Source organism: Neopsephotus bourkii, unplaced genomic scaffold (assembly GCF_033783945.1).
Source record: "Neopsephotus bourkii isolate Nb327-2 ecotype Australia unplaced genomic scaffold, CSIRO-AGI_Nbou_v1 NB_1292, whole genome shotgun sequence".
Lineage (NCBI taxonomy): Eukaryota > Metazoa > Chordata > Aves > Psittaciformes > Psittacidae > Neopsephotus > Neopsephotus bourkii.
Window position 1 is genome coordinate 7469610 of NW_026901776.1, and position 24449 is coordinate 7494058.

The 24449-nt window shown below is 39.7% G+C and overlaps 1 protein-coding gene and 1 long non-coding RNA gene across 3 annotated transcripts in view; one reads left to right on the top strand and one right to left on the bottom strand.

The window, feature by feature from the left end:
• Positions 1–14285: 14285 nt before the first annotated feature.
• The window catches only part of RMDN2 (regulator of microtubule dynamics 2), a 47951-nt gene continuing 37787 nt past the window's right edge, over positions 14286–24449 (bottom strand). For both annotated transcript variants that reach the window (XM_061365869.1, XM_061365868.1), the window contains one exon: positions 14286–14986. In XM_061365869.1, the coding sequence (XP_061221853.1) occupies positions 14933–14986 (54 nt within the window). In that variant the 3' untranslated portion in view covers positions 14286–14932. The remainder of the gene's footprint in view (positions 14987–24449) is intronic.
• Positions 17567–19594, top strand: LOC133218944 (uncharacterized). Its single transcript, XR_009727308.1, has 2 exons — positions 17567–18026; positions 19135–19594. It is a non-coding gene; the product is annotated as an uncharacterized LOC133218944 (long non-coding RNA).

Consider the following 24449-nt stretch of genomic DNA (forward strand, 5'->3'; position numbering starts at 1 on the left):
CAGACTATAAGCTTTTTTCTTCAGATATTTCACAGTGGATACATAGCAAATAATATGCTCAGCACAAGTTCACTTTGCTTTCCTCTTGATGTTAAACCTAATATGGGCATCACCCTGGGAAACCGTGTTGCCCTAGGAAGTGCTTTTCCTCAGCAGCACATCCCACTCCCACTGGATGAGAAAAGCCTTCTATTCACCTTCCTTTAGGAAGCATCCAGAGAGGCAGGAACAGGGAAAGGCCATGCAAGACAGCCATTACTCTCCATCTCTTGGTGTTCTGATCAGGATTTTATGTGATTTTATGTGAAGCTCTCTGCTTCAGCACATAATGGAGGGGATCTATCTGCCCAGAACAATCTGTGACAGGCTTTCCTGCTGCTGAGCTGAGCCAGTAAGTCATTCACGTCTTCCCAGATGTTTCTTTTTTCTGAATTAACAGGAACTGCATGTGCTGCTGTCTCTCCCCGAGGACCTGGGCCAGCACAAACAGGGAGGGAGGGAATTCTCCACTTCAGGGGCCAGGTGCTTGCTTGCCTGCAGCAGCTGAGTTGAGCCAGGATGCTTCACAAGTGAAGGCTCTAACAAAGAACCACTCCTGAACCACCAGTATGACAGGTATGACCCATTGGTGAAAACCCCCCATTGCTCTAAAAAGTTTTAATCCTTTTAAAGTTCTAACTAGCACCACAGTGTCTTTCCTACTTGAAGTAATAGTTAAGCACTATCTGCAGCAATCTTACCTATAGCAGTAAGTGAAGCAGCCATGCAATTTAAGATATGGGTAATAAACTCATTTTGCTCAATGAGTTTCAGCACAGAAATCGGTGTTTATTGTGATGATGATGAATCCAGGAATCTAAGCTTTCCCCACAGTATTTTAAACCCAAATTCCTTGCAAAGTACTGTCAGCTATTCTCATATGTTTCCAAATATTAAGACAACAATGATATGTGTATGGCATGTCTTCAGTCATACTCTGAACTTAGGATTTAAAAAAGGAAAACCTATGGAGCCACACATTTGCAATCACCTTAAGTCCCTCATCTATCCACTACATTTTACTGTTGTTTTTTTTTTTAATTTATCCAATACAGAAAACTAAATTTTAAAGATAGGAAACAAATTATAATTTATGTCAGCAGAAATCTGGACAAGGGATTTCAGGCCATGGAATTAAAAAATAAATTGGAACTCTACCTTTTTCTTTCCCATGTTTCGTTTGTATCGCTTGTTTTTCTTCTTTCTTTGCTCTCTCATCCTTGCTCAGATATTGATCAAAATCATTTGCAGAAGGTTTGCTTTCCCAGTCTCTAGAAACATTCTGTTGAGTCAGCAAAAGAGGTGTCAAAATTGTACTTCAGATTTTTAGGGGCTTTTTTCTGCCCTGTACACAAACCCATTTGTTTACAGATGTTTAATAAAACTGTGCCACAGAAATTATCTCCAAATTTATTAGGAGGTACAACATGTTTTCAGCTTAAATGCATGTGGTTTATTGCCTTTTTAGTTTTGACTGCTAAATAGCAGTGCTATCCGAAAAGGCTTCAGTGAAATAAGACTTTTGGGGAAAAGGATTTCAGTAGTAGCATAGGCTTACATAGTAAATATTAAAAAAAAAAGCAATGGTGTTCTTTCAGAATATTTCTTTTCATTTGTCTAGCTCTGGCCAGGCTAGAGTTTCCATAATGCTCCTTTCAAGGGACTGGCTCTCACCCTGTGCTCAGTAACCAGCTTGCACTCCTGCAGAGGTCCAATGAACTTCTCTACTGAAACTTTAACTCCAAAGTCCAATTGAGTCCATTCTTCACAAAGGCATTCAGACATGATTAAATAACAAATTATAAAGAATCACCATATCCCTCTGCTGGTCTAAAACACTAGACCACCCTCATTGTAATCCTGAGCTTGCAGTTGTCAACTTTTGACATACAACCCCAGGATCCTTTCATACACACTACCAGAATACTTCTCTGGCAGTAGCCTGCAAAGCACAACAAAGCCACTTATTTTGTCCAGGGACAAATTAAAACATGGGGTTAAAGTTCATTATTAACAAACTCCAGTGTTCTCTATGAATATCAGTAAATTTCAAAGACTGTCAGGTTACTTTCCACTCCCAGACAAGCAAAAGGGCTTCCAGGAGACAAAAAAAGAGCTTGATCTCTGCCTCCATGCCCCTGAGAATTATTATTATTTTTAATGAAACACATTAAGGGTCCACATTGCTGTCAGCTGTCTGCAACTTGTTTTATTTTTAGCTTGTAATACAGTTAATAAAAACCAGGTACAATCCTCATCCTGCTTCAGAAGCACATCTTGGAAATTGGACAGCCCTGCTAAAGACATCATAGAACAAGGTTTTAAGATGCATCTAAAAGAGCCATAAATCAAACTGTTCGCAGTATGCCATAAAGGCATTGTTTATCCATGTGCATGCATTCAAACATCTGATGTTGCACTTTCCCATTTGTAGGGGAAGCCAACCCTGTTCAGTGAGACCACACACTATGTCACATTTAGTACCTGTTAGGAAAGTTTCAGCATGATTTTAATTATTTCCAATCCTGGTAAATCCCCTTCTACCTCCTTGCTGGAAGGGTTTACATCAATTAAAATGGTGTATCATGTAAACTGTTTAAGCCCCTAAAAAGCTTCAGTTTGCATCCTAGTTACCAAATTCCTTTCCTCTTCACTCTCCAACTGCAGCCTTGCTCACAACAGAATATAAAATGTAGTTTCATAGGCAGCATGGTACTTAGAATTTAATCCAAAAGTCCCTATATTGCTGTTAACACCTATGATGAATTTCTTGGGCTATCTGTAGAACTATCCTGCGCTGGCAGAGAAACCACACAAGAACAGATGGGCAACTTGACTGTAGTGATACCAGACTCTAGGCTCTTTCAGCATTTGTGTCTAAAGAGTAAAAGTCTGGAAAATCTGGGAACATGAACGTGGTTATCTACATCTATGGCTGCAAATCTGCTGAGAAACTTGCATATTCAAAACCAAACAGCTTTAGTTATTAATAACAGCATTCCAATGAGTAGTAGAGTTTGTCCATATAAGTTGGCAAGGAGAAAAAAAAAGAATATTCTTGCATGTCATACTTCATAGCTGGGAAGTCCACCTTTTCTGACAGAGCTTGTTCTGGTGGTGACACAAGATATTTCACCTACAAGTACTGTAGGTGAGTTTCATATTTTTGCAGGAGGAAGAGGAATTAATTTGGACATAGCCCTGACAATAATTATTCAACAATAAGGAGTTATCCCAGAAAAACATTATATTGCCAAGCATCTTCCCCACAGATATTTGGATTGTTCCTCCCTTGCATTTCATGAAATAGTAAATAATGCTATGGCAAATATCCAAACACAAGGTGATTTTAGTAGATCACCTTGTTTCAGACCAACTCATAGTTATCAACAGTTAAATATAATCCCTTAAATTGCACACTACTAGTTGTAACATCCAACAAAGTGCAAACATGGGAAACAACTCAGGGTAGGGCCTATACACCTAAGCCAAGGGCAAGAATGGGATTTAAGGGCAGACAAGTCTCTTCATTGCCTCATGGTAGACCCTTCAGTTTCTCCAGTAAATGGGGCCATTGCCAGGGTTGGAGCATCAACTGAGAAAACACAGTCTCACAGGATGCAGACATACATGCTGTTAGGTGTTTTAACAAGGAAGGGTGCAGCCCCCAAGGAAAACCACACCTCACTGCTATTCTGTGAGACACCTCTCCCTGCTCGTTGCAGGGGCCGGAATCCCAAGCAAGCTCACAGTTTTCACTCCCAGCCTAGAAACAGAAGAGCTAAATGTAGCAGCAGTGCATCAATACAGTCAAGCCCCTTGCCAAATCTCTTGCTGGGGATTTCTGTAACCATGAAACCTATATGCACATTTTGAGCCATAGCCTTACAGAAAGCCCACCCTTTCCCTAGGGAAAGAGATGGGTGTTAAGGAGGAGATCCTAGGAAAGTGCTTTGATAATCCAACTCTCATCTCCAGGAAAGTGTTCATGTCCCAGGGCAATCTTTTCATCAAAATTAGGTCTGCACGCCAAAAATGAAGGAAATGAAAAATGAGTAAATAGCAAATTAAAATCCCATAGCATTTAATTGCGGAATCAACAAAACATGGTGTTCCTGGAACAAATGCTGTGCCCCAGGCACCTCAGAAACTGCTGCACGGCACCACAGAGACTCCTCAGCACCCCTCTGTCCCAGCGGAACGGCAGCTGGGAACCGCTGGGAGTCAAAGCAGGAGTCCTGGCCCATGGCAGTCTTTCTCATTGCTTTCTTTTTTAATGTTTGTACTGCTTTCTCCAGTATGACTAATGAGAAGTCCAATGACTGAAACAATGGATGTGGCTTCCACAAAGCAGCATGTTGTCAGAGAGAGAACCACACTGGTGGCAACTCAGTGGTAGCCCAGCATCACTGCTTCTTCCACATGTGTCCTCATAGGGTTGTCTGCTTATTAGGATAGAACTACAGGCTGCCATGTGGTCTCTCTTTAAGGGAAGGCTACTGATGATGCATTTATATATTTTTTTGAAAGTTCAGTTGCTGGACATGCCCCTTTGCAAATCATTATCAGTGAAATGTTAAAGCTATGTTCTTGAGGAGAAAAGGAAGAAAAAAAAAAGAAAAAAGGAAAAAAAGAAAAAGGGTTAACTCGTAAGAAAAATACAGTTCAAAGTTAACATGTTCAATCTGGTTTTAATACGATTTTTGTAAGTTTTTTACTGAGCTGTCGATCTGATAACATTGTGGTAGATGCATACTGTTTTCTTTCCTACACCACAAACCCCGTTGGCTTCTCTCATCCCTTAAGTTTACAGTCACTTTAGAAACTGCCACTTTTGTGATGTGCAAATAGTGTTCTCTGAACATTTTCACTGTCTGGCTTTATTTCACAGGGCATTAATCTGTTGTCAATTTCCATCCCTTCAAGCAGTGACAGAAACCCAGAATAATTACAGTTAATTTCATGGCACCCTACTCAGTATCACATGTGAGAATGCGCCACTTAAAATCAGCAGAAAATCCCTACTGAATTCCAGGGCACCTGGATCCCTCTCTGGGATAGTTAGAGCCTGAGCTGAGGGCTTTGTAGTTTGGCTTTAAATCAAGAATAATACGAAGGGTAAGGAAAGCGGAGCAATTTGCAAGTAGCAAGTGTCAACTACAGGAGGAATGTCTTAAAAGACTGATACAGTATTTCTCAAAATAGAAGAATCAGATGAGTACTGCTTCTAAAAAGATCACTTCAAAGGTTCACAGCACAAAAACACTCGTGTAAAGTGCTTTGCATGAAGCAATCCTCAGAAGGGGATCCTTTCACATCAAAAGGTTTCTAAACTATTCTGCAAAATGTAACAGGGAATTTCATCTGTGCTGAAAGACCATGCATCTCTCCAATGCATCAGCTGCTCTGATGCCTGCGTTATCAAAAATTGGGGCCCCATGGTCAGAAAGGGGCAGAAGGTCAGACTTAACCTGTCCCTGAATATGAGATATCCTTTTGAAATCTGTCATGAACAATTGGGAAATCTATTATATCAGTGGAGAAAAGCAAATGCTTTCCTACCCAAGTTCCCACATCAGCTGTATTATATCAGAATGATATTGAGTGAAATACTACCTGACTGCAAAGTTTCACAGGTATCCAGTGAGAAATATTTTTTGTAGCCTTTAGGAGACTGGACAAAAAAAAAAAAAAAAAAAAAAAAAAAAGAGAGATGCTCCACTCAACTGCAAAAGCTTATGCAAAGAAATGGGAAGGGATCCTGACTGATCAAATAGGTAAGTAATTAGAAGTAGTTCAGTAAGATAGTGACTGAGTACCTCAGTTACCTCCCCTCAGTTGTACATACTGTATGCCTCAAGTATTAAATATATCGGAGACTGTACATAGTAACGAAGATACCAAGGCAGAAAGCAAATGCTGAACCAAGGTTCCAGATCTGTTCATTTCTGACTGCCATGTGTCAGAAAGCTCAGAATAAAAATCAAAGCAAACTCTAGAGAGAAGGAATCACACAAGATCAACACTGGAAAAGCAGAGTTTGCCAAAACCCCTGGAAATTGAAGCCCTGGAGATGTACACAGCCCTGCTGAGGACTTAATTTTTATTGACACTTGCTCTTCTGGCCATGGGGCCCCAATTGTCTCAGGTGAAAGTTGCTGCCAGGCCTGTGGTTCCTGCTGAATGCCCTGCCTGACTGCTTGCCAGGAAAAGCACTTCACAGCCCTTGTAATACTGCTTCTAAAGCTCACTGGTTTACGGTTACATTTTAACTTCTCCTTACTTGGAGTACAACTGAAAACCCCACTTGTTTTGGCAAGAAAACTAGAAGATTCAGTGTAAACAGAGGTGAGTAGACCAGCTATTAGAATCTCAGCAGGAGCTGTTCAGAGATGGGCTTCAGTCTCCTCAGATTTAGTACCTAAAACTGTTTCAATCTTGCCTGAAATTCTCCCTTTCCCACTCCCACAGGAGTTACTTTAACTTTCAGTGAACGAGTACTGAGTTCAGGAAACCAGAGAAAGTTAAACATAATACAGATGGGTATTTAGCAAACCTCCCTGAGCATTTCTCTGCAAACCATAATGCTTGCTTACAAAAAAGCACTATCAAAACAAAGCCCTACCTCCAGACACATAAAGCTCTCCCCCTGCCATCCATTCCCTTCAGCCACAGGCTTCCTAGAAGCAAACGTGATGGTTTGGGGATACCAATTACAGCTATTTCTCTTTGAGATGAGGATAATGGACTATGAGTTGATTCCTACTGCATCCATAAACCCTTTAGAGGTCAAAAGCTTCCAGTTTGAGAAGCCAAGGCAAAGATACCTGATAGATGAATTTACAGCATCTTTCACCTTTACCTAGCAATACCTTGTATTCAACAGATGTTTTTCCTGTCTACCCTCTCACAGGGAGGTCAAATTATGCGCTGAACTTTTGTGAAGCAGTTTTAACGCTGTGCTTGGAAGTTACGCTATAGAAGGACATGCAGGAAGAATCTTTCTCAAGTATCCACACATTGATAGAAATTTCAAAAGATTCACAAAGTAATCAGGTTGCTTATTGTAGCTACAAAACACAGCAAGTCATATCCATTTTAATTCCTCTCTTAAACTTATGTATGTGTATATACACACACAAATATTTTTGTATTCATACAGACACACAAACACAGAAACTGTAGTCCCCATACAATTTCAGCAAATGTAATTACAATATGACATCTAAAATAAGACAGGATCCCTTGCATTCCTACTCCCAGTGCAACACAGAAATCAGGATGTTGCAGTGCAGGTGGACTTAATCAACCTGTGTGCTTTTACCTCATACCATTGTAGATATACTAAACATCTGCTTCTGTTCTGCTGCTCAATTTAAGAAAACCTCCTTCATTCAAGTTCCTTCTCTCACCTAAATTTAAGGATTAAACAACCTCCTAACAATTCAAGGAAAACACAACACCCCTCAGCTTGCCTTTAATGCTGCCAATTAATGAAGCAGATCTCAGCTGCGGGGAATCTTTGGTAATTCCCCTAACAAAATGCTGCTGATGGAGCCGTGCTTATTTGCAGCAGCTGCCTCACACCCGCCACACAACCTCTATGCAGGTCTGTCAGGGAGGATTTTAACTAAGTCCTGTAAGCAGTTATCAAGAAAACTGAGTGAAATATTGCCAGTTAAAATATATCTCATAAAAATCGAGCTACAGCAATGCTTTCACACTCATCTTCTAGCTTGAGTTTAGTACTCATTTGCTTAACAGTAACCAGATCCTGCCACAGGAAAATGGCAGTCCACAGGCACTGCACTTGAAATGTTTTATACCTTGTTATTTATTCCATATACATTTAAGTTATTGAAAATTTTCTGAAGGAAAAAAATAAAACCACATTTTCATTTCACTACCCCCTGCCACAGGCTCTAGTGTCCCAGAGACGTGGTGCTGACAGAAGGCAGCTCTGGGGCGTCCCCCCATGTCTTGGTGCAAGCCCTGAGGGGAACCAAAGCTCTGCACAAGGGAACTCTTGCATGTAGGTAGTTGCAGGCCAAAGGCTTAACAGGCTTTCTCCTCAGGAGGTAACAGATCCTGGGTACCTTTGGTCAGCTTTCCCAGGGACAGGTTCCAGATTTTCTCTTCTAAGTGAACGCTGGCAGGTGCCACAAGCAGACACACAGGCCTGTGGAACACCCACCATTACAGTACCCATTGCATGTGTCACACAGATAACAGCAGTGTAAAGCTAGATACCCCACAGAACATGTACTCATGCTTCCTTTGCCTCCAGACCAGCAGCAGCTGCGGGCTCAGCCTGTCTTTCAGCAAACTCCTGCAGTAACACTGCTCCAGAATGACCAGCACACACACCCAAAGCCACCTTCCACAAGCTCTGAGGCTCTCTTTAGTCCGATCATAAATGACAAAGTCCCGCTTCTCTGCTGCCAAGGCCCACCTAAGCCCTAGATCCAGGCTCCCTGGGCTACTGTCCCCACTGCCCACTCCAGTGTGCTGGCCTCCCCCCAGCCTCACCAGGCTGCTGGCCCACACCTCTGAGGCTGGGCTGCTGCCACTCACAGGCAGGGCAGCTGCTCACAGCCATGTTGGCAGATAGGCTTCTGAGTTACAGCTGCGTGTCTGTCAATGGGTCTGCAACGGCCTTCTGTGCCTTCCAAACCAGCCTGGAAACGCAGCAGGAATGCTTCCCAAGGCTTCATCTTCCCTGACAGCTTTTCAGGTGCTGACAGAAAAAGAGGCCTAAAATGTGAAGCCTATTTTACTGCTTACTGGTCTGTGTTCTCCAATCAGTTAATGCTTGGTCAAACCTTGAGTGTTCAGTAGGCTAGACTGAACATAAGCATCCCCCTCTAGAGAATAAACTAATGTCCTTTACAGAAATCATGTCTGGTGGGCAGCTAATTAAAAGTATTGCTTTAAGATTTGATTTTATTGGGCACTCTGTAAGTTGGCCTAGCATCTGAACACCAGTGGTCCTTAACCCAGAGCCACAGTTAGAAGCTTTGTAAATAACTTTTTGAGGGAAGCGCAGGGGTGGCCATGAGGGGTGAGGGAAGATCATGAGGGGAGAGCAGGAGCGTCCATGAGGGGAGATCATGAGGGAAAATCATGAGGGAAGATCATGAGGGGACAGGAGGGGTGGCCATGAGGAGTGAGGGGAAATTGTGAGGGTACAGGAGAGGTGGCCATGAGGGAAAATCATGAAGCAGGTGGTGGGGTGGTTGTGAGGGGCAGTTGTGAGGGGAGATTGTGAGGTGAGAGCAGGGGTAGCCATGAGGGGTGGCCATGAGAGATAGGGGCAGCAGTTATATAGTGTGGGCCACTACAAGAAGGCAAATGAGGGGTGTCTGTGCCTGGAAACAATGAGGGGCAGCCATGAGGGGAGATCAGTTTGCCCTTAGTGACATGGTTTAGTGGTGGGCTTGACAGCCCTAGGGTAACAGTTGGGCTCAATGATCTTAGAGGTCTTTTCCAACCTAGTTGATTCTATGATTATCTTCTAAGATTAGGAAAACACAAGTAAATTGCTGAATCCATTTTGCTGACTTGCCACATTTTTCTGAATGACTAACAAGAACACTTTCTCACCTGGAGGATGACATTCCATCAGCCATGTTGATTACCTTTATCCATGAATTAGAAACCTGAACTCAGTTTTGTAGGTTGAAAAGTACATCCACATTCATGCCTCATATCCTTAAGACATGTTTAGGTTACAATATTCCCAGTCAGGATTGTGTGGCTATCTTTTTAACTCATATAGATAGTGAATTCAAACCAGCCTATAATTAACCTTAATAAAGATGACATAAAGAGCAGATAGACAGTGTTTGCATCATGTAACTTGGGTACACAGCTAAGTAGCTTACCCCTTAGTCACATTACAGGTCAGCAGCACTACCAAGCACAGAGCTCAGATTGTTCGTATTCAAGTTCATGCTGGACACTGCTCCCACAGATACTTCTAGAATGACTGCTTGTTTATCTTAATGAAATAAGTAAAATATTTCCTCAGAAAAAAAAAATTATTAATGTTTAACATTTTTAGTTCGAGTGCTTCATTTACCAGTGTCACACATGGGTTACACAAACATAGATGGGGCCAGAAAAGCTTATTTCTTTTTGTATTGTCAAGGCACTTTGATTTGTTTCTTCTCCAAGGAACTTGGGAGTCTTTAAGAAGGGAAAGTGGTGGAAAGTAAGAATATAACCTTATGTCAGAAGGAAAAAAAAAAAGGTAACAATAATGTTTGCCTTTCAGGCAAAGTTACTCCTTGAGTTCACATGCATGATTGCTGCAATACAATTTTAACTGTCACATTACTGCAGGATTTTCTGATTTGGCATAGGGGTAACGTATCCATCAGGACCATTGTGTCCACTGAAAGAGAACACCACAGGGCTACCCCCCAGGGTGTGCAGAAATAAATCCAGAAAACACACAGACCTTGCTGGAATCCACAGTACCTGCCTCCAGTTCTAGGTACTTGAGGTGGAAGGTGTTCAGGTGGTGATGGCTGAAGATAAGTAGATTCAGATAAGCGAATATGTTTGGGTAGATCTCTGGGAGCCACTTTATTTTTCTTTCTTTATGGTTGGTTGGTTTTGTTTTAGTTCAGGCTTTTACTACTATAATTAACAGGGTTTCAGGTGTGGAATTAGGGTTGGGGTTTTTTAAAATTACTTGGACAGAGGAATTCTCACTTTCCTTTCCGATTTGTCAGCTACTCTCCACTGTTGGGCAGCTTCCTAATTTATTCCACAAGTTAGTATATTGATATTACTACATAAAAATGAGTAAATCGCCCTAAAATTCTGCAAAAGGAAAGACAGTAATTTAGACAATGTGAGAGTGTATCATTTTAAACATTTCCACAATATAACTTAAGTTTGTGATTGCCTGCTGTTGCAGGGGGACAATCCCACAGGGACCAGGATCAAATGACAGAGCCCTTAGCTTCACCACAAGAAATCAAAAGTATCTCAGTTATCCAAGGAAGGCAGAACTAGTAATTTTAACTGTAATGAAACACAAGTACCAGATAAAGACGCCCTGAACCCACCTTTTACAAATGTATAAAGAGACAAATTCCCTAGGAGAATATACAGCGTATGTACTGGAGCAAAGACCAAGCAAGAGATGCCACAGGGAGACAGCTAAAGGAAATAATTGTGCAACATGGCCAAGGCACTGTGGCTTCAGGCAGCCTGCAGCCCCATCTGCTCCATACAGCTTCAAGGCCTGCAGGGGTTAATACAGCTAACTTCTAGCTCCTCCACGGAGACAAAACTACGGAAGTGAATGTCTGCTTGTGGATATTTTCAACAAAAAAGAAAACATATGTCCCTCTGGAACTACGCTTGCTGTTTCTCCAGCAGATATGACACAGAGAACAGATAGCCTAGGCCTAGAACTAAATGCAAAAGCTTTATTCCAAGGAGCAATTAGAGAACAATTTAGGGAACACGCTCCAAATATAAAGGTTCTCAGATTAGCAAAGTAAAACCACAGAAAAGTTGAGAATGCTTATGTACACTAACTAGTAAAAAATTTAAAACCCACAAAATATCCTGGCTGTGAAAACCAGCAGTTTCTTACCTGTGTGAGGAACATTTCAACAAACTATGAAAGACAATTTAGAATTAAAATTAAAACCAGCCTTTTCTCTCCCAGATGTTATTTTGTGATTCTACACGTAACTAATAATGAGCAAAAACTTTAACAGGAGAATGGACTTAATTCAAAAGGCTGAAAAGAAAAATTGGTGATTACATTTATTAAAATAAAAATTTACTTTAAAAATTTAAACATGTGGATTAAAACCACAAGTGCGATAAATAAATAGTTGAGGCCAGTATGATGCCTATCTTTAAATTCAAGTCTTGAAACATGATGGTAGATGTTTCACAGTACAAATTCATTAGGTAGTTTGGACCCAAATGCAGAGCCAGTGCGTGCAGACACAATCCCACTGACTGCAGAAACTCAGCAGGAGTGCCTGTGGCTCGTAGGGGGCTGGAGCTGTACACTCTCCAGGGACAGAAGGCTAGGGGGGATCTTGAGAAGTCATCTAGTCCAACCTCTGCCAGAGGATGAACTGTGCCTTAAACACTGCCAATGTTTAAAGTTGTCTTTGTTTAAAAATATGTGTAAATGGTTTTATAATGTTCTCAGGAAATGTACTGCAGGGCACAAAGCTACCATCAGGATTATTTCTCCAAATGCCTAATCTAAAGGTAGGCAATTACTTCTTGCCCTATGAACAAGGGATTTGGGGAACAAGCTTTCGGTTCTGTATTTTTTACTTTCTTCACTGTAACAGCTTTTTACAAATGTGAATATTCCTTTAGTCGTTGCTCCTGCAGACTAAACAAACCAAATTCTTCCAGTTTTACATACAAAATGATATTGCCTAGCACTCTCATCTTTCTTGTCTCTCTCCACTGGACTCTTTCCAATTAGCCCCCAAGCTCCTCGAAGTGCGGTGCCTGAAACTGGATAAAGTATTCCAGCTCTGACCTCATTAGGTGTAATTAGAGTAAAAAGTTATTTCGTGTGAATTTAATGAGGAATGCTTATTTATTTAGCTTAGTAGAAAATATTTTTTCACAAAAACATTACATTGTTGACCCACAATTAGTTTGCCACTCAGCAGAACCTGCATCTCCTTTTTCATAGAACAACCACAACTAACCAGGTTTCTTACATCCTTTACCTGTTACTTAGTTCAGTTCAATACTTTCTATTTGCCCTAAATGAAGCAAATCTTACTTGTCACCTAATTTCAACAATTAATTTAAATAACTTCTTGTTCTAATCTATTCCTCTGATAAACTTTTAGCCTTTATTGGCCACACATGATTGTAAATGAAATATCTATTGCAAAATCCAATCTATTTTATAAAGTATATTGATTAGGCCTCCTTCTAATACTGTCCTAGGCGACAATGAATTGCTAACAACCCTAAATACAAAGCACTCTTGTAGATCCATTTAACCATGCTTCCTGCTTTATCAATGAAAATGTCACAAGCAGTTTTTACCAAAAACCTCTTACCCAAATCAAGACGTGTCACCTCTGCAGCTTCTCTGTTCACAAGTCAGTTATGCTGTCACAGATGAATTATTTGGTATGATTTATCTCATATGGTATTTTTCCTTTTCTCTGAAATGATCTATATATAAATAAAATTAAAAAAAAGAGGAGAACTCTGGAATTGAAAAATAGGTATAGGAACTATTTTCCCTCAGAATTAATACTAAAAATGACTACAATGCATATTTCAACTTGTGAAGATTGTCAGGATAATGAAAACCATGAAGATAACAGTGAGAATTCAGAACTAGTTCTGCACTTTCAGATTTTGTTCAGAGGTATCTGAAAGTAACACTTGCATGTTTGAAAGAAATGGACAGCCATGGTTTATGAAATCTCCATATTTTATGAGGAGTCATGGAGTCATGCTAAATCCAAATGTTACTCTATGTATTTGTCCTCTTCCAGTTTACTGTATGTATTGCCTTTTGTTGTTAGTAGTTAAAATCACTCATGACATGCTTCAGTCATAGGTATTCATACTCCTCCACACTGGCCCAATTTTTAGATCTCTGTTGAGGTGACTGTAGTTCCTACTTGCTAATTTCACTGTTCCACATCTGTTCAAAATTAAAGCCCAACTGCTAGTTCAATATATTGGTGCCATATGAGTCCTCCTTGTCTTAGGCATAAACTGGTCCATGTTATCTACACATCAAATATGTCAAAGCAATGTGCAGTTATCCTTATCCAATCGTATTTCCTTTACCAGAAATGCTTAGTTCTTTCAGATACACTCCCTGCATCTAGATTAAGATCCTGAAATAAAAGCCTTTATTCTTTATTTAGTAAAGGCCTTTATTCTTCTACAGAGTTCAGTGAATTCTTTGTCAGTCTGTTGGTGAACTACATTAGTTCTCTAGCTGTTAGATTTTATTGAAAACACTGCTGTCCTACATGCTCAGATGGAAGTAGTAAGCGTTTGATGAGTCTAGCACAAGTTAAGCTATATATAGAGAGGATATAATGGTCAGTGATGGTCACATGGTCGACTAGATTCTCCAGAGACACACTGATGCCACCATGCTAGCCAACTGTTCAAAGAGAAAAAGCCAGGATTCACAAACTTGATGGAGGTCCAGTAACAAATCCATTAAACACCACAGCTGCAACAGATTAATCTAAAACACTTCATTTCAGTTGGTCTTATTTTTAATATTGTACTTCATATTACAAATAAAATAAAATTCTAGTATTTAATTTGTAAAGTTTTCACATTTTCATTTAAAACCAACAGTAGGTTTAAAGCAAAAAGAGCTTTGTAGAGGCAACAGCTTTAACTTCAACAAGATTCTAATTTTATAATAGTAGAGGAAAATGTATAAACATAGGCATTCGTGATTTTCTTCTGTACACATCTACGTAAATTAGTTGATACAAATATAATTTACTATAGAAACATTTGTTTGTTTTTGCTACAGAGAGTTCTATGCTGGCATCACATACTAGTCAATTAATCTTACAAAGAGTGAGATCTATGCATTTTGCTTTCTAACCCCCAGTATGTCCATTGCCAGCAGTGGACTTCATGTTCAGAGAATCAGACTCACAGTGTCAGCAATCTAAAATTAAACTTCAGTATGAGATTATAAATAATAAAAAATTAATCCATCATTTTCATATCATAATCACCAGATTCTTAAATGCCATGATCCAAGCCAACCAAAATCAATGACAGTTTTCCCATTCACTTAGCTGGAATTCACCCACAGCTCCCAGTCACTGTAGATTCTCAGTTTTGCAATTTTATTACAGCATGAAGAGTTAAAAAGCACGTAGTGTCACAGCCTCAGTGTGAGAAGTAAAGCCTCTAAGTCTTTCTGGGCCTCTTTATCCTGAAAGAAACAGACAATCATGCATGAACTTATACGGGATAAATCCCTTCATTTGTATAATATGCACCTATCCACATTTCTTTACTAACAACAGAAGTAACACACAACTGCAACTGCCACAGAATGTAAAGACTGCATAGTAAGTTAATTTCTAAGTGAATGCAAAAGTAAAGTTTGAAGTGAAAACAAGAGCCAGATGGCAACCCTCTCTTTACAGCTCTGTTAAAGCACTTATAATGTTAGCCACAAATAGCCTTCTTAGCAGACCAGCAAGCCTTTTAGCTTAGGCTGTAACTTTTACTGGTGTACTTTGCAGGAAGTACTGCCTTGCCTTATACTTCACGCAATCTTGCAATCCGACTATGTGCAGGTTTACTAAAGATATTTCTATGATGTTTGCTAATGATTTATTATGCAATTGACAAGAAACTATTGGGAAATGTAATTAATGACATCAGTCAGATTGTAGGTGCATACAGCCATACCTACCTGTAATAACCAGCATGGATGGACTACACCCTCAGTACCTTCCATACCGGTGTTAGTGAGCTCTGCCTATGCTACTGGGCTCATAGTAGCGAGAACCCAGTGGTGGAGCAAGAGGCAAGTAATCTGCTGTGCTCAGAGCCAACCTCCTAGGACAGAAGGGAAAGGCTCCTTTCAGGTTGATGCTTAAGTGCACATGTTTGCACAGCGCTTTCTGTAAACCAAATCCAGCTCACAGACTCTTAGTCACAGGTAACCAGTGACATATGTTTTAGCTATTCCATGTATAATCCACTCAAAAAGAGGTACATGCATATGAACATGTAACCACAGTACAAAACCTCCATTATTCTACTGATTTTTTAAAATGCTTCCTGGATATAATCCGCTTGCTTTACTTACCACTGCAAACCCTCTATTTGCAAAATGCACATTGGTTTAAAACCACATTTCTAAAAAGTCAATACCTTGTACCTGCAGGCTGGTAAGGGTCCAAACACCCAGTAACATGCACCCATGTGTACTCAGCAGTGCCAGTGAAAAGCACTTGCATGTCAAAAATTTTGTGCAAGTATTTCTAATGACAGAGATGAGTATTTATTTCCCAGATAACACCAGAGGCAATTCTGAAAGAAAATACTATAGACAGTGAACTAATCACTGAATTTCAGGATCACTTCATCATCCAATCAACCAAAGAGCTGGAACAAAATACAGGACATTTTAAAATACATTTTATGGGTGAAGAAATTCCTGCTTCTCTTTATTTTGGTTAGTTGTCTATAATGTCACGGAGGAATAGAGAAGAATATTGAAATGATAGAAACCATATGCCAGACATGTCAAACTATATTATATTATTGGTCTGGATTAAGGCGTTAATACATTAGCTGGACACTTCTCTTGGAGTTGCTGCCTTACTCCCACTGGCAACAACAGGCTAAACTATCTGCCTAATCATTTATCAGAGGCCTTAAAAGGCACACACTGCAAAGCCAGTAAGCTCTTGCCAAAATACTCTAACAGAAGGAAAAGTCACACTGAATTCAGCACCCCTTAAGCTCCACATCACCACAGGCTGCCTGAAGCGCCAGGTTGTAGCTTTCAACAAGAACTGGAAAATTCAAAATTTGTATCAATATACTGATTAATTCAGGAAAAATACATTCTCTTCTGTGCTGACTGTGGTCAACTTGTTAAAACTATTCAAACTCCATTAAGCAGAACAGTAAAAAGACAGCTATTTGTCCCTTGCTATTAAGAAAATATACTGAACCAAGGTTTCAGTGTATCTGATCCTACTCTTCACACTTTTCTAAGCCAAAAAATATTTTCGCATCTCTCAAGGGTGTTTAGCATTTCATGGGTTGATAGGATTCTTTACACACTTTGAAAGATACAGCATTTAAAAAATATGTCTCCAAACGATATTGTATAATTGTCTCTCTCCTTAGAAGCAAAAGATGATATTGGGCAATGAGCTTTAATGAGTTGCAAAGGTCTCAAAAACATTGGGCAATCTTCCCTCAATCTTCCACTGGGCTCAGGAAAAAGAATGAACAAACCCATGATTGTTCTAAGATCTAGTTGGAGAAGAAACTGCAAACGTGCAAAGTGTCCAACCTCTGGATGCCAGAGTTGCTAGTTCCAAACAAGACTGTATCAGTATAAGCAAAAAGAATTATTGCTGCAAACTACTTGACGGGCTGCATTAATTGAGCCAGCAGCTTCCAGTCAGTAAGAACTCAGATGTCAAAAGCACTGAAAAAAAATAAAACAGTAATGGCGTTAAAAACAAAACTGAGAATGGTCAGTGAACTATTATGTCACCTTTGGATAGAGTCCTTCCAGACCAAGAGGTATGCCATGCTAAAAGGAGAGAGAAGCCACAACTCTGTTCAGTGTACCGGTCTCTAGTTTTAAGAATGAAAACTTCATTAATGCCTGAAATTTGACTGTTAATGGGAAGACAAAGCCATAAATCCTGTACTTTGCCAGCTCTCCACTGATTTTTGGACCTGTGGTTTTCTGGGGGAGGAGGGTATTCTGTTTTGGGGGGGGGGGGGTGTGTTTGGTTTTTGTGTTGGTTTTTTTTTTAAGATGGGCAGGCTTTGCTCTCCCTTTAGAGCATGGCAAGGAGAGGAAGAGGTGCAAGTCACAGGAGGAATGAAATATGTTTGTGTCAGACCCATTTGTTCACCCTCAGGCTTAGCTCAGCACTGGCTGAATACAGTCATTTTCCAAACTTGACTTTCTACTGTCAAGGCTTACATTTATTAAACACTTCTCATATCATTTTCAGAGTTGAATAGGAGTTCAAAATGTTCTGCAAACTGCTACAAAAAAGGTATTCAGATTACAGGGTCAGTGACTATATTTTCCCTTCTTTCTATTTAGTTGTTTTTCTTTTATATTCCATCATCCACAGCGAATATGCACAGGAAAAAAAGACCTGGGAGGCCAGGGACTGAAGAAGGGAAGAGAGGGAGTTGCGAACAAGAGCAAGAGGGAAGAGAGAGCTGGTGGGAACAGGGAATGTTGGCTTTAACTGGAGGTATTCCACATTTTGACAGTTAATTTCTGCTGAAAAATTTACTGATAAATGTATACACAGAGATACACATATAAATGTGCATGTAAAAATTAAATGGCAATTAAAGCAGAGACAGAAAGATGATTTTACCTTCCGTCTCTGCTAATTATTTCCTTATGCACTAAACACACTCAACCCAGGCACTGAACATATGTGCACTCATTGACAAAGTCCCAACTGTCAACACAGAATGATACACCCTCATGACCACAACCAAAATGGTTACACTGGCCAACGAAAACATAATTGTGTGCAACTGCTGCCAGATCCCAAGCTGACATGCAGCCCGTAGGGTTTCACTGAAGTCAGCGGGGCTGCATGGTGTGTTAAATGAGCTGGGTTGCCAGGGTTGTCCAAAGCTGTACTCTGATATGTGGTAACAGCAATGAGGTGCTGAGAGCCACTCCTGCTTTCGGGTACAGCTGTATCATTCTGCTGCAGATCCGAGCGAAATCCTGGACTGCAACGGAAGAGACTCCAAACCATGTACAGTGATTGTTAATTAAAGAGCAATAGCTCTTGTGGACAATTTGAATCATACACAGTTATACGCTCTCCCTTCACAGCTTCATGACTGACTCTCACAGATGGTGTGACTGTAGCAGGCATTAAATTGCATATAATTGCAGAATATTATTTTTCCCTTTAGATATTTCAATAAACCAATGCAACCTCCTATATGACAGCTGTATGTCACAAGTTAGGGCACTTCATGTTCTTTCATTGTTTTTAGTATCTTCCTCTGAGGATGAACTCTGACTTCTCAAAGATTTTAGGATCAGGGCAAGCACAGCTTTAAAATGTATAGCTGACAGTAATTTCATATTTTTTGATTATCCTTCAAGTAGAGGGAAAAACACTAATTTACACCAGAAGACTGTGAATAAATTTTGAGGACTGTTGAAAAATTACAGAATGGCAGACTTTAATTTAGAATAATTAATAGTCAGGTAAAAATTTTATCCACCTAGTTCTTTTCAACTTAAAAGGCTAAGTTTCTGGTTTCCTTTTCCTGTTGTACACAGTGTGGAGCTTTTGGTGTTTAAGACATTTCTCTCTTTCTGTCCAGCTGCTGACCCCGCCACGCTGGGACCTACAGCACTTTCTGTGCAGTCATCACTGAAACAAACAGCTTGAACACGATCAGCCCAGTGACAGCCCCTTCAGAAAGATGCCTGTTGAGGCTTTCTTTCACCCTGTATATTGACTCTGAGACAACGTATTTCAAACTCCTGGAAGCCTGACTTCCTCTGGCCACTCTACATAAATAGGAAACCAGTTCTGAACCTCCTCATCCTGCAGTACACCCCCACCTCTGTGAATACTTTTCTCACTCTGTGTCTGCATTGCCAGCACACCAGCATAGAAGATACACTCCATGCTTTGAGGAATCAACCGCCTGTTATCAGTCTTGCTGTACTAAGATGTGTATGCTAAAACTGTGTTACCTTTGCTAGGATGTTGAAATGAGTACTTTGTGATACTAGTGGATTAAATCATAAATATAATAAACTCAGTATTTATTAGGATAGACTTTATCCTTATCTATGAAACTATTACACTACAAAAAAAATCATCATTTTTTTGGAATTATTTTTGGAGCAGGAGCAAGAATAAGCAGACAACACAAACAAACCTTTTGGCAAGAACTTCAAAAACATGTAGATGGAAAATCAGTCTGATCACCAACAGAAAAACAGACTGTATTCTCTGAAGTGCAAAATAATGTAAAATACAGGAGGTCTCAAATTCTTTCAGCAGCTCTTTTACAAATGTCTTATTTTTACCAGAATTTTAAAGTTTGAAATCTGATCTCTTTATAATGAGTTTTTAAAAGACCCATTGCCTGAGTTAGAAGCATGCAGATTCAGTGTAAAAACAATCAGTGATTAAAGAATAGTTTTAAAAAATATATTCAAGAGATACTTTCATTTTAGGTTGGCGGTAGCTATTAGGAAATTCTTGTTCAACTCCACAAACATTATTAGCAGGAAAACAACAGCCTGGAATTCAAAATGAACACAAATCTGAATACTTCATTATTTTGTAATTGAAGCACCACCAGCTTTTCCTTAGCATTTGGAGAACAAATGTGCATGAAATCTAAAGGAATAAATATCCTCTGAAAACACAGTGAGCTGATGATACTGAGAAAGTAAAACGGTCCTTTTGATGAGAAAACAAAACCATTTTTGAGGTTAACTCAAATTATTCACATAGTTTCAATGCGTATTTTTTTTTCACAAACGGTCATAATTTGTACCCTTCACTTCAAAAGCAAAAGTACATTATTCTCCTTCAAATCTTATTTAGAAGGACAGATTACCACAGCAGTTTCAAATGAGATCTGCTGGAAATATCACAGCAAGGTCTGCTACATACAACTACTCTATGGTAGCTGGAGCAGGGATTTCTTGATAAATCAGCTGTGGAAAATACACAGGTATACAAATGGTCTGTTGTAACAGAAACAACAGATGGGTGTTGAAGTTTATACTCTGCCTTCTCTTCCATCCCTCTGTATCCCCACTCATTTCCTTATGGACAAGATGAGAAATGGAAATTAATGACCGAGGAGATCAATGGTGGTGATGGGAAAAAAAAAAAAAGTAAGAAAATCTTACAGCTGCGTTTTTGTACAAACATTCAGCCACTGTTCCTGCCCATTATTATATTTACCTCCTCATCCATGTGGGCCTTCCTAGAGTTTCAAATGTCACTGAGGCTGAAGGCAGAGTCTTTAACAAGTCTCTGCTTCCTGCCATTCTATCACCTGTAAGAAGTGAATACCATAGTGGTCAATTTCTGTTCTATCTAAATCTCTCCCACTTGTTAATTTCAACTCTGAATTCCCTTAATTTGTAATTGCAGGGAAGGAGGGATTGGTTTTGAAACCATTATTGGGTTTTTTTAATCACCGATAATTTTGTAAAATACATACTCAGCTTGAGGAAATTTTTATCTGTAATTTAAGTTAGACTTTCAGCAGCTCTCAGTGCAAATAGATTTGCTTTGCATTCTTCCTGCTTCGCTGTCTTCGGTTCTTCCAAGACTACAGTTTTTGTAATGTAACTGCTGCTTTTTAGATTAATCTTCAAATAATGTCATAGAGACCAGAACCTTGACATTCTAATCACTTTCTCTGTTAGCCTGTTAAATCCCTTTACGGTGCACTTACTGGTCCTACAAGCACAGAGTTCACTCCCATGCCAATGCTCATCTCCAGATTAGCAAATACAAAACAACTTCTTTGCTATTATACTTTATAATCCTACATTCAGATTTTCATTTTCTACAAGTTCAAGCCTTGAAAATACACAACAAAAGAAATTAGTGTCTTATTCTCCTTTCATGCAAAGCTCTATGTGTTTAATCAAGCACACCCCCCACATTTTGTCTTTCTATATGAAAGACAAATGCTCATGTTTTCAAATTTTAAAAAGCCATTTTTTTCCATCTCAGTAGTCCACCACATCTGGTTTTGACAGCTCTTTATGTAGTCACACTCAGCAAGGCTTTGAGCGCACTACAAAGTAATGAGTCTCAGTAAGGGTAATGCAACATCTACTAGATAAACAGAGCAGCTGTTAGGCACTTTACAATAGCTCACAGCAGCCCTGAACATTGGGATCTCTTTTACTGAAGGGGTGAATGTTTCCCAAGACCCTGAGGTTATTCACCTGGACAGCAACCAGAGAAAAGCAGAATAACTTAATCCCCTGTACATCTCCGACAGTGAAGTACCACACCACAGTATGACAGTATTTATGGCCAAGGAAAGACCATATAATTCATTGGAGTTTTTTGTTTAGAGAGGATTAAAAGTGCATTGTACTGCAACATTAGTTAAAATTAAAAAATGCAGAGACTGATTAGTTAAAAATGTGCTGAACTATTTTTTAAACCGGGTGTTAGGACTTAGAGGACTCATTCAATCAGAACTTGTCTCTTGTAGTTTCTTTGGTATCTTTTTTCAGGTTCGTAATAGGGTTGAAATTGTCCATCTGACTTTTTTTTCTCTTTCACCAGAACTACCTCTGTTTGGAAGCTCCTCCACCCCTTGAATTAAAAACATGCTCTCTAAGTGGTAGAACAGATGCACAGAAGGGATATTGGATGCAATACAACATTCAAGACAAAAATCATATCACTTAACTTGAAATGTTACATGAAATGAATCCTAGACAAAGTGTCAAAGTGCCCTGAGTTAGACCAGCTGAGAATTTGACCAGAGGTTTAAGATGAGCTATGGGCTATTTTACAGATGCCGAGCACTTCTGGTTCCCACTGAAGTCACTGGAAACTGCGGATGCTCAGAAGCAATAAAAAGTAAACCATTGTCTACTATTATTTTTCATACTTATACTGTGGGATGATTTGTATCATGAAATACTATACATTTCCTCAACGTGGCACCTTTCCAGCAGCTTTTGTTTCTCAGTCTGCTCCTGATTTTATGCCTTTATACATATACATGTTTCCCAGTAGAAGCCAACATTTAAAAACAATACAGAAATTCCCCTGCCTGAAGAAAGATAGAAAACTGACATGAGAAACTGTGATTACGCATGGGAATGATCGTTTCTGCATGACTGTGACAACACACCGTGGTGCTGACAACCTTGCAATCCTGTGCTGTGGCTAACAAAGAAATCCTCATAATGCTGCTGACCTGTGGTGTTTTTTTTCAGACCATCTTTCACAGGGCTGTAATCAATTCAGGCACTTTATCAGCATCTGTTTATTACTATCTCCCCACCGTATCTTTAGTTTTATTACAGTCTCTTCCCTCCCTTAAACTGACTGGACTAGATGTTATTCCTACATACAGTTCAAGACCTAAACGACTTCAGTTCCAACATGTTCCCCCCCCCCCCGATCAGTGATAGTCTTTCTCTAATACAATAACCAAAACAAAACAAAATATTCTAATTCAGATGGGACTTGAGGTAACATTTCATATCAGCAGTTTGTATTCCAGATCCCCATTTTACAATAATTCCTTCCCACGTGCACTTGGTTTTACCTTGTGCTGACTGCTTTTTTTTGTTTGTTTTAATTGAATTACACACTATTGCCCTGGACTGTTTTTTTTTTTTTTCCCCTACACGTACCTCAAAACACATCACAAGTAAATAAAACAAAGCTGACAAATCTATATTTATAGAATTAGCCCAAACAGAAGAGGACAAATCATCTTGCCCTCTTCAAGCAGACAAAAGACTTCTGGGGCCTGTTTGACACTCTTCTGTTCACAAACCAGTATTCTCATCATCACCCTGCTTGAATAGGTGCATACACTCCCCCTTCACACTGCTCCCAAATTCCTGTTCTCATCTCAGAGTCCTCCTTCTTTCTCAGGTCTGATGGTACTTCAAGAATGTGATTCCTTTTACCATAGACTAAGTCCTCCCAGGTGGCTGAGGACACACTGAACTCCAGCTTATGTTTAGACTGATGACACTGGAATTTAGGGGCAGGATTCACATCTCATTAGCTGCACAGTCTAGGAGCCAGGTGTCTCAGGTACACATCTTACACCTGTCTCTACATCTAATCTCTCTCTGCCATCAGGGGAGAAAAGGGGGCAGGATGGGGAACCTGACCCATCTCTCTCCACCGACTAGAGGAAGCCTCAGCAACTACCTTTGGTCACCAAAATTTTGCTCAGCTACTGTCAGCAAAGATGAGAGACCAAATCTAAGCTATGTCTACGCTTTTTCAAGGAGTCTCTATGAATATGTTTGAATGACTTGCAGTTTACTAAACACAGGCAGTCTTTTGCCCATCAGAAGTTTCTGTGATACATGTTTGTTTACAATTTTACCAGGTAGCTTAAGAGCTCATTGCAAGATTACCAGGCCTGTAGTAAGTTGAATACAGGAAAAACAAAAAATGCACCAGCACAGTCAGTGCAGACATATACAAAACAGGCTGAGCACAGGCAACTTCAGTTGTATGCTCTTTCCCTGACACCACTGCTCCTACCTTTTATGCAAAGATGTAAGGTACTAAATGAAGGATAATGTATAGCAGACTTTTCTGTGTTCTGTAATAGGCAAGCTGAAGGTACATTTCAACAGTAAGTAAAGAATAAATTAGAGTTAAGAGATTATTTATATCTGTATCAATACATATTCAAAGAAACACTGAACTTAAGCAGTGATTGCTTAATTTATGATTGGTACATACTATAACTTGGGCCAAAAATAAAGGCCACCCAGGAGCAGCTGCTGGTGAGGCACGCAGTGGTCTTTATTCCCAGCAGGAACACTTGACATAAACATGCTAGTGCTCTACACAGCATTTATTGTCAATCAAGTTACAGAGCTATTTAATGGTCTTTTCCCTGAACTTCAAAGAATCAAATTGGATAGGGCCAAT